At 42.0% G+C, this 10,929-nt stretch overlaps 1 protein-coding gene across 2 annotated transcripts; it reads right to left on the reverse strand.

Annotated features, from left to right (window-relative positions):
• Nucleotides 1-299: 299 nt before the first annotated feature.
• Nucleotides 300-9,540, reverse strand: LOC129837337 (antizyme inhibitor 1-like). 2 transcript variants are annotated; one of them, XM_055903422.1, is made up of 12 exons: nucleotides 9,302-9,540; nucleotides 7,160-7,282; nucleotides 5,408-5,851; nucleotides 4,798-4,971; nucleotides 4,254-4,426; nucleotides 3,990-4,124; nucleotides 3,085-3,166; nucleotides 2,874-2,948; nucleotides 2,463-2,625; nucleotides 2,162-2,277; nucleotides 1,695-1,909; nucleotides 300-1,395 (listed from the first exon to the last, which is right to left on the reverse strand). In XM_055903422.1, exons 3-12 carry the CDS (start codon nucleotides 5,507-5,509, stop codon nucleotides 1,281-1,283), a joined length of 1,350 nt encoding a protein of 449 aa, XP_055759397.1. In that variant the 5' UTR covers nucleotides 5,510-5,851; nucleotides 7,160-7,282; nucleotides 9,302-9,540; the 3' UTR covers nucleotides 300-1,280. The 2 variants fall into 2 exon arrangements, with proteins under 2 accessions (XP_055759397.1, XP_055759396.1); XM_055903421.1 differs by lacking the exon at nucleotides 9,302-9,540 and adding an exon at nucleotides 8,015-8,232.
• Nucleotides 9,541-10,929: the final 1,389 nt, after the last annotated feature.

Here is a 10,929-nt window from a genome sequence, read left to right on the forward strand (position 1 = left end):
CTTCATGCCATTCTTTTACTTTTAGATGTGTGTATTGTGAGATACTACTACACTGTTGGAGCCAAATGTGACCAAAAGCATTTTATTTTGATATCAATTGATCAATGTTTCCATGCCCCAAAGAATTCGGACTGTTCTAGAAGCAAAGGGGAGTCCGACCCAGTATTAGATGGGTGTACCTAATAAACTGTTCCCCTGAGTATGTTTGGGTATAGTGGCTCATGTTACCAGTATAACAGTGCTGTTAATAAGCGGTGGGTGAAAATGTATGTTTTGCCAGCAAGAACAACATATACACATTATGATTCAGAGCTTTTATATTAATTTACTTTAGGCAAAACTGGAGACCAATTCACAGACATTGGACAATTCTTTCCACAGAGACTTGTAAGAGGGATTTAAAAAACAAATGAAACATCAATGTTGCATTATGATAATAGTCTCAAGACGGTCTATATTTAGAGTGTGAGCACAAGCTCCCTATCAACGAGATGTTTGATGAATGATATTCTGTAGTCATATTGCTTGAATCAAATAGAGTTCCCCTTCATCTGAGGAACTGTACTGTTATATGCATCCCAAATGACACTATTCCCTAGATAGGGATCTGGTCAAAAGTAGTGCACTATGGGCCCTGTTTAAAAGTAGTGCACTATGGGCCCTGTTTAAAAGTAGTGCACTAAATAGGGAATAGGGTGCCATTTGGGATGCATCATTGGCTACTGTATGCCGCCTTCTAAATACTGACTGATCATAAGTGCCAGGGGATCAGATATTCATAGCACAAAAAAAATTAAAATAATACATAAATAAACATAAATATGTTTTAGCGAAGCATCCAAAAATGGCTTTAAAACATCAGGTTTTGTTAAAATAAGCAACTGCTCCACTTTGAGTAGGTAGACAATTGAATTTACAAGACTGGCAATGGGAGACATATAGGCAATATAATACATGTTTCAAATATTAACTTTTAAATTCCATTTACTGTATGTAAACTGTAACCACATAGGAAACCCACACAGGTGGGAGTTCCATCCCTACAGACTCATCCATTTTATTGCATGTGGAAAAGGAAGGAACATCTATGCTATTCCTTGAGAGAACCAACAACATACTGTATAGGGCTTGACCCCCCCCCCCCCCCAAAAAAGCTCAATTCCTTATGAAATGAATAATAAAAAGCTTTTAGCCAGCAAGCACCATTCAGTCTTTCCTCCCATTGGAATGTTGACCAGATGAGGTCAGCACAGCAGAGACATGAGATTGGCTCAGCTAGCCTAAGCTGGGACCGACAGGGCTTCATCTGATTGGCCGGAGTGGAGGAAGTAGGGGACCAGAGAAAAGTTCTTCATGCTGATGTCCTGGGTGATACCAGCGTCCTGCATCTCAAACCTGTCAACAACAAAAAACAAAACTTATTGAAAATAACTCATCTTCACTTCAAAGACTACCAAAACAATATAGAAAAAACTAAGTCAATGGCAGCACACAACTGTTAAAATAAAAATCAGTAGGTCCCAAATAAATGAACTGATGTAATTTAATAACACTTTTCCAGATGGTGAAAGCACTTTACATACATTAAATGGGAGAAACTCACCTCAAACAATAAATCAAATCAAATCCTCAACAGCTCCCCATTTCAAACAGTGACAGTGCCAGTCTGACCCTGACATTCATCTGTCTCTTACCAGTCTCCAGTAGAGATGGTGTAGTAGACGGGGGGTCTGGGTGAATCTGTGAAAGTAGACGGAGGGCCCAGACAATAGGCCCCAGCGCTGTTGAAGATCAGCCAGTCTCCCACACTGAGCTCTGGCAGCAGACACTGATCAACCACCTGGTCCAGCTCATCACCCGACGGACCCCATAGACTGCTGGCAAACACTGGTTCCTCGGACACACCGCTCTGGAACATCCAGGGACACAGAGAGAGTCATTTAGAGAGACTTATGGGCCATGGTTATGCGTAAATAGGGTTTCCATTTGGGATGTAGCCTAATATTCACTCCAGGGTGCTTGAGACAGGAAATTGAATTGAACTGAACTTTTTGTAGTGATGCAAAGTCATGAAAATGCAGAATCATTGCCATTTCATGCATTTCATTAGTCATTTTGTTTATTTAGATTTAGTTTACTAAGCCCTGAAGCCAAAACTCACCTTGGGCAGAGCCGGGGCTGGAATCACATTGTCTGCTAGCTTGCTAGTGAACGAGCCGTACACCCCATCATTCATGTAGTACAGGAACTCTGGCTCATCGTTGGGAGACAGTTCATCTGTAAAGAGGTATGGCAGTCAAGAGTCATGAGACAAAAATAGTAGAAAAGGTATGTGCTGGTCTACTGGAGCATCTAGGTCTGCTGAACCACGTTTACTATAGCACTGATTTTGACCAGCCCACCACACCATGGAAGTGCATTTGACTTCATATGCTAGGTATTGAGAAGGTACTGCCACTGACCGTGATTGCCATGAAGATCCCGGGCGCCTACTTCCTTAGCGATGATGTTGACAGCCAGGGTGAAGGAGGAGGACACGTAGTAACTGCCAGGCTCTGCCATGATGGAGACGCCAGACAACGCAGGGAAGTACAGGTCCAACAACGGCCTGACTGCACTGTTAATCTGTTACCAGAGGGGAAAAAAACAGTCAGCACCTGCCTAACAGGCATTCAATAGTGTGTTTGTTCAAATTCAAACAGAAAAGCTGTGTGAAGGCTTTTCTTAAAAATACATTACTAGTACAGGCCTGACGTCAGAAAGAGGGTGAAGTGGTTTGTGACAATTGACTGACTGAGTCACGTATTAATTCAGCTGAAGTAATCCATCTAAATCAGTATTATGTAACGAGCTAACTATTCTACAATAATGACCTGTTTCAGCTGAGTCTCTGAGCCGTTGAATCCACCTCCAATATCCAGGATTGTCATACTGAAGCCAATATCCTCCTGAAAACAACATTAAAGAAAAATACTTGTAAACTTCAAAACAAAATATAATAGGAGGGTGGTTCATATTTCGGGCTGTCTCCTTCACATATTATGCACACTCAAAGTCCCATAACGTAAGCACTAGCTAACTCACCCCCATGTCAAAGACACAGCGAGCGTCAGACACTGCATGGCTGTAGGCCTGAGGGTCGTCACAGGAACTGGGAATGTGGAACCTGCATCATGGGGATAATGATGACGTCATGAGAATACCAGATAATCAGGGATTGACTGAGGAACATAAACTGAGCAGCCGGGCAAGTTGAGCCTGCTCTGAGGTCACCCAAAGTAATAAAACATTTAATAACTTAATTTAAAACTTATCTGTCTGGTTCATCTCCATTGTTTAAGTGAAAGACGGCCAATTTATGGCAGCCGGGCAGCTTCATTAGGCAGCCAATTATTTATTTTTTAAACTGAATTTCAGTAGCCTGCTTAACTGGAAGCTTAACGTGTGGTCAGCGAGCAGAGCGCTAGCCACTATGTCCTATTGATCTCGGCTGTGAGCTGCACGTTGAAATCTGGACAATAGAACCAGAACGTAGTTCAGCTCAAGCAGCTCAAACCTCTTGGGGAGCAGAACGCTTACACCCAGGGTTCTGTTGAAATTAATACGAGTGTCTCACACTCTGCGGAAGTTATATGTCCAATGTAGCAGGCCCGTAAAACACATTTTTCTACTTCCTCCCTATTGTTAAGTGACCGACAAGTTACGGCAATTTGAGTGTAAACAACTATTTTCACATTTTCGGGCAAGTGACTATATTATTCAGGCAAACAAAAAAATACTGCTGAATTGCCCAATGGTCAATCCCCAATGATACAGTAAACTATTTTCTCCTCAGGGTGAAAATAGTATTGGACAAACAGGCACACAATTCTGCTGCACACATACAGTTTAAATTATTAGCACATAATTAAAAGACAAAAGAGAAAAACCTAGAATATAATAATGAACTCTTGACTGGAGAGGAAGGGTGGCGTTGCAGAAGGACTCACCTGACCCCCACCACCTGCAGGCCCAGTTCCTTGGCGCTCTCCAGCAGGTGCCTACAGTCCTTCAGCTTGGAGCCAAACGTCATGCCCATCTCCTCACCCTGGCTGGAAGCCTCTGTGGCCACCTCCAGCAGCAGTCTGAGCAGAGACGAGGGAGATTATCTTTTTTAGGGATTTCATATCTATAGCCATTGTAGATGTATTGTAGAGAGTATGAAATATAGACTTTTAAAATAACGGTTTAATAACAGTTACATGGACACCTACTTGGCACGGGGATGGCAGCGAGCGATCTTGCGTAGCTCGACCTCGTTGTCACACACCAGGAAGTCGATGCCGTTCTTAGCTGCGTACTTGATCTGGGAGAGCTGCTTACACACACCGCTGTAGATAATGTCTTCAGAGGGAACGCCATAGCCCTGCACAAGCTCCAACTCATACTGAAAAGACACAAAACCAACAACGTTGATATTACAGCTCTAAGTAGTGAAGGAGCCATGATCTGTGGCGAGACATTTCTCCACTAGATGGCACTCCTTCCTATTTTCTGTGAGTAGAGGCCAGTCGAATTATGAAGCAGTTATAAAGCAGTAATTTGCCCAACAAAACAATCCTAAACAGAGCTGTGAGAAGCTGCAACTTATGTAAGCCATGAATCTATAAAATGTATTTAACTGAAAAACACATCCTAAAACTGTGGAAAAGTAGCCGTGAATTAATCTACACTAAAATGCAATTTGATCTGGACAGGTTGTTTGTTATGCTATTACAGTGTTATAACAGTAGTAGTGGGAGAGAGCGCTGCAGGCACCTTGCTGGTGCAGATGAAGCCAGTGCCGAGAGCAGCTAGGATCTCAATGACAGCCAGGCTGCTGTTGGCTTGGACAGCGTAGAAGGGACGCATCTGGGGCATGTGGGTTCGCCAGCGAACATGTTGCCTCATAAGGACCCCCAAGTCTGCCACGAAGAACGCATTCTTCTCAGCCTGAGGGAGGAAAAACATGACACGACAGGTTTACTGGCTGTTTGGCATGCTATGATGTCATTCACCTGTATCTGTCAAGTACACAATGACTGATTATTCTTACTGTCATCCAACACCATACAATTACATAAGAGCGATCCGCAACCTCATTTTTCCACTGGTGTGAATTGAAAGCATATAGAGCGTGGTCACCGGGCGCAATGACTCATTAACCGGTCACTTCAACCAAGTGAGAAGAGACTGGCACACAGTTTTACAAAGCAACATTGTATTTGTCACATCCTCAATCAATTTATTTATGTGCTGATTGCTAGAATTTATCAATCTATTTATGGATTAGGCAATCAACTAATCTCATTTCCATGGGCACAACTTCGATACGCTATAAAGTAGCAGGTATTTTAATGTACAGAGAATGTCTCTATACAGTACTTACCAATGTTTGTTCATAAATATGATTCTCAACCACGTCGCTGAGGGCCGTGGCTCCCTCCAGCAGGGCGACGGAGTAGTTTGGTTCGTCAGCTAGTCCCTTCATCTCAACTGTTGTCCGCTAATCTGCCAGTCATAAAGAATTATGCCTGGGTGAAGTGGTCTTTCTCTGAGCCCCTGGGTGAAGTGGTCTTTCTCTGAGCCCCTGGGTGAAGTGGTCGCTCTCTGAGCCCCTGGGTGAAGTGGTCGCTCTCTGAGCCCCTGGGTGAAGTGGTCGCTCTCTGAGCCCCTGGGTGAAGTGGTCGCTCTCTGAGCCCCTGGGTGAAGTGGTCGCTCTCTGAGCCCCTGGGTGAAGTGGTCGCTCTCTGAGCCCCTGGGTGAAGTGGTCGCTCTCTGAGCCCCTGGGTGAAGTGGTCGCTCTCTGAGCCCTTAGATAGTATGCAGCAAACTGGAAAACACAGGAAGAGAGGCAGCGTGAAATATAGCCCTAACTATTGAAGTGGATGGGGAAAATTAGATCCATCTAATCATTACAAAAATGGGGGGAAAGAAATAGGTAATTATTTGACAGAAAAAGGCAAAAGCAGTTGTTCTACTTTTCTCTAAATGTTACACTTAGTTTGACCAGTTAACCCTTTAGGATGTTTTCCGGCTGTGAACCAAGATATTTGTGAGGGCAGCCAATCAGAGGTCTCGGTGGAAATCATGTTATGGGGCTGTGTATGGGAAGCCCTGGGTGTCTGGACAGCCACTGTGAAAACAAGATCTCTGGGGCATGGAGTTTGTTTACCTTACCATCAATTACTCCCGAGAATTAGGATTAATCCCACTGGCAGTGACCCATAAAGGTTTCTTTTGATGGCATTATCTGCGTACACTACCAGCGGCATGGGATGTCAGATCTCTGCATTCAATAATGTTACATAACACGTCAGTCTGTAGAGCATTGTGGGCCTGGGTCTGGCCCAGATGTGCACTGTGTGTGTGCAGTGACACAATGTCTGGTTGGTTGGCCTCAGACTGCAATGTCTGACGGCTGGACTGGACCAGAACACTGTCTGTGATCAGAGGGGTGCAGTGTCGCACAGCCAGGTTGGACTATTGTGATCATAAGGGTGCTGTGTATACCTGTCTCTGTTCTGTGGCTGGGAGCCTCGTATTGGCAGTTCAAAAACACAGAGACAGCTTCATGATAGCAAGCTGGAACAGCTCTAAGAAACAGGACAGCCGTGGCATGACTAAAACAACATCTCAGCAGTCTGAAAACACTGACAGCAACCCACTACAATTAGCACAAAAGATCAAAGGTCACAAATTATGGTCTCTTTTTGGTTGATGGACAAAAACGTTTGTGCAACTTTGAAAAATGCTTAACTCTACAGACCACCAACTTCACTGGGGCAAAGACCTGGGAGGAAATAAAAGCATATCACAAATCTAACAGTAGGCTTACAACATGACATACACAAAGAAATCATAATATTTAGGTTACAGGTGAAGACGGGAAACATTGTGTTACAACTATGACTCATAGCTGAGTGGCTCCTCCTCTCTGTTACTGGATCTAACCAGTCACCAGTAAAAACGGGGACAGAGAGCATCAGATAAAAGTAGCCCAACACTATGCTATTGTTATTACAACAGTCACCACAAGGACATGGACAACCTGTCCATAGTATTTTATATTTATTATGATCTAAGAGGCTAAACTGAACCGAGATCATTACTTCTCCTGCGCGACCTGATGTCTACTCACATGGACGAGTTAGGAGATGGAGCTCCCCCGCTATCAGCTAGGATCCCAAGGTGGCTCGGCGTTGAAGTCGAACGGCTCTCGGCGGAGAGCCGCCCCTAAGCCCTCTGGGTAGTAATTGTACACCTGCACAGAAGACAAGATACAATTGACAATTGAGTCAAGAGGAAAGAGAGGCAAAGCTGGCTCTGAGGATTCGATGAGATCAAATTAAATATTGAATGGAAAAGGAAGACATAGGTTAATTGATTGTTAGGGACTGGTGGTTTTCATAGCTATAACAGGTGTGAAATTCTCTTCGGGTTATGGTTGTCATCTCAAATCATTATCTCTCAATTTTGAATGAATGCAAGTGCCACGTTGTACCTTATGTTGTCGAATATGTTAAATGTGAACTAAATTCCAACCTCAACTAAATAGCTATTGATTGTACCACTGTTGTGTTTCCAAAATAACAACACTGAAATTTCAAAACAAACCGTCCATTGCTAGCTAGCCAGCTAACTTACATTACATGCCAACTCAGCAGGCGAACATTAGCTAACCCTGTGTGATAAATGGCTGTAAATAAGACTCCCGAGTGCTAGAAACAGTGATAACGTTAAAGTAATCGTAGCTAATGTTAATTATCTAGCTAGCACAGTTGGCTAGCTAGTTATGATAATTTCTAGTAAACTAAAATAGCTAGCTAAATAACTTTGATGAATGACGACAATAATGACAGTCAGTCGTTAGCTAGTTCGTTCATTGCCTAACTAGCTAACGTAGCTAGCTGCGGCTAACTCCAGCTACTTTCCCTCCTTAAACAGTTAACGTTAACCACTTACCTAGCAAGCTAGCTAGCTAGTAGGTACTTACGCGAGAATAAGACCCAATATTTGGGGTGGATCGTTTTTTCCTTTTAGGTGGAATTTTCAAAGAGTGGCGGGGGCACTATAGGAAAGAAAAAATGCCATCAAAGCCGAGGTGCAGATCGAAATTTGAAGCTAAATCGAACCCTTTCGTAGCTACGCAGCGAACAAAACTGCCGAAGTCGAGAGCGAGAAAGAACACAGATAGAACAATGAGACAGATATTTCACTGGAGGTATAAATGTGAAGCGTTCGCTTGGCGTTTCCACTCACTACCATATTTGGTAGTGAGAGGAAGCCCAGTGGCCAGCAGTGGGAGAAGATGGAAAGAAATGGATCTTGGTCGAAATTCTGCAAAAGTTCTTATCGATTAACATTTGATCCCAATACATTTTTCTGTTCCCAAAACTAAAATCTGTTTTGTAGACTAAGTTTTGTAGACTTTGCCCTTTGTCAAAGTTTTTTTTAAATCGCGTTGTTTATAAGGAGCGCAAATGCGAGTTGAGTTATTCCATTCACGCACTTCACACAGTAGGCGTTCCCTAACGGCAATATGCAGATGTTAGAACAGGCAAATAGGATCTCGCTAGCTCGTGCTTGGCTCTGCCCACCTCCTTGCTTGTTCTGCCTACTATGACTCATTTGTTCCTGTTGGAAACGATAGGCCGTGGTCTATCTTGGTTTGCTTATAAAAATCTTTGGTAAAAAGGGGGATGACGTCAGATAGGCGGGGTTTTCGAGCTGTCAAAGCAAATGCGACTGATAGGTTGTCTGGCTTGTATTTTAATTCTAAGCGTTATTGTCTTTTCCTCATGTGTGATATCTAGTTGCTGTGATCAAATTATTTACAATTATAACTATGCTATTGATATGCTGAGAATTATGTTTAATCAAACTCATTATTTGTAAAAAAACTTTCTTTTTTTTAATTAAATGAACGATCTCTACCCATCGATTATTGAAAATAACTCATAAATGCCTCATGAGCTTAGTTCAACTGCCGTATCCTATCATAACCTCAAATATAAGCTTGTCGACCACATTTTTTGTAAACAATGTAACTGTAAACAAACACTGTATAGTCTCAAATGGTCAGACCATTTCATCCATAACTCTGTCTATGAATTTGATTTCTCCAGCCCCATTCCTCAGCTATTTACCAAAACAGTGGCGGGATAGGTGGATTATTATTGTTTGAAACGCAGATTGCCCCTTTAATATTATATTAAACTATTGCCAGAATATACTACTACGGTTCTGAGAATGTAACGTCTCAATCAGATAGTATTGTTACCTTGGTTACGTCTTCATGCTTTTTCCCATGGCACCACGATAACTGTAAAATGTCGTCCACAAATTGTCACTGGTACTCCTCTCTTGTATTCTGGAAACACATGCTTCAAGTTCAACAGCGTGAAATCAGGTTGCATGTGTGTGTTTTTTTTTTAAACAAACTCAGCCTCTTGATTTCCACGACGTTCACGTTGCCTCTTGATTTCCTCGACGTTCACGTTGCCTTGTCTGCGGAGAGTTTGTGAAGTTTTGCTTCCCTCTGAAGACGCAAGGGGGTATATTTCCCACAGACGAATTTACACGTCACTCTTCTTGCCAATTGGTGGAGAAGGAGGTCTATTCCAAATTGGAAAAACTAAATTAATTTAATTTCAGCCAGGGGGACTGGGTACCTGCAAATTGATTCATTTGACAGTTTTTTTTTATTCCCCCGTTGACTGTTGTATCATTGACAACTTGGTTATGTAGGTAATATTACATTTTGTTGTGATGTATTTTAATTTTTTTTACAGACAATGGATTAATAGAGTAAGTAGTGTAGTCATCAGGGATCTGTCTGAACAGCCAGCCAGACTATCCTAAAACTTGTGTCTCCTGCAGCCACAAACCTATGCTCCTCTCTGCGTACAGAGATTGTATGCGTTTACATTGTGGTATGGGCTATGATCACCTTTAGAAGTTAGTCATGGTTCCTAAGGCTTAGACACACCACCAGCATACCACACATAACGGGTTTCACAAGTGGTGTTTATCAGTTGATAGGCTAAATGCATGTGAGAATGAAAATAGCACTTAATGAAATTGTATATTCTGGGAAATATTATATTTAGAATATATAAAAAAATGCTACTGTTATTGTACCCTTTCTTATTTTCATACAACTGTCTTACAAGAATCCATATCAGCTGTCTTGTTTTGTGGTCAATGTCCATTTTCAGCAACCACAGTAGATGTCCACAGTAGATGTTTCATTGGTCAACATTGGAGGCATGGGGGGGGGGGAGACAATGAGCGTTGAAATTAAATATATGGATAACTGTGCCTGTTTATGCATTACAATTCAAACATTAAATTGCAATTCAAACTGTAATAATGTACCTTTTTTTTTATAGCTAAGAACAAATATGATACTAATATTATTTGTCCCATATGATCCTCAATTGGCCCTGATCACTTTGTATTTAGCCTGCAAAGGACCAAATATGATTTAAATTCCTTATTATATAATGATGGAGTAAGCTTAGGACATGCACTTAGCTCCTATGAATAGCCACCGGTACATAGCTTATGTGCAAAGTCCAAACCCACACATGTGGCCTGTTTATCTTAGATAGACGGTGGTTAGAGGAGTGTGAACTCATAATGTCAGATGAGCTATGGGTATTGGTAAGGGAAAAATACACAATGGTTATGTTTGTTTTGCTCAAAGACAAGTTTCTTGGCCAATTGTCAAGACTTGAAAGTGAAAGTTTATCATATGGACCACAACACAAAATAATCTGTTCCGAGCTTTGTGTCTGTTCTCCAAGACTGTAGATGAGGGTATGCATTGAGTCTAATCATAATCACAAATAGCATCTAAAGTGGCTTCCAGAAAAACATAATGTTTAATTTCATTGTTGTGATCAT

This window comes from Salvelinus fontinalis, chromosome 38 (assembly GCF_029448725.1).
Source record: "Salvelinus fontinalis isolate EN_2023a chromosome 38, ASM2944872v1, whole genome shotgun sequence".
NCBI lineage: Eukaryota > Metazoa > Chordata > Actinopteri > Salmoniformes > Salmonidae > Salvelinus > Salvelinus fontinalis.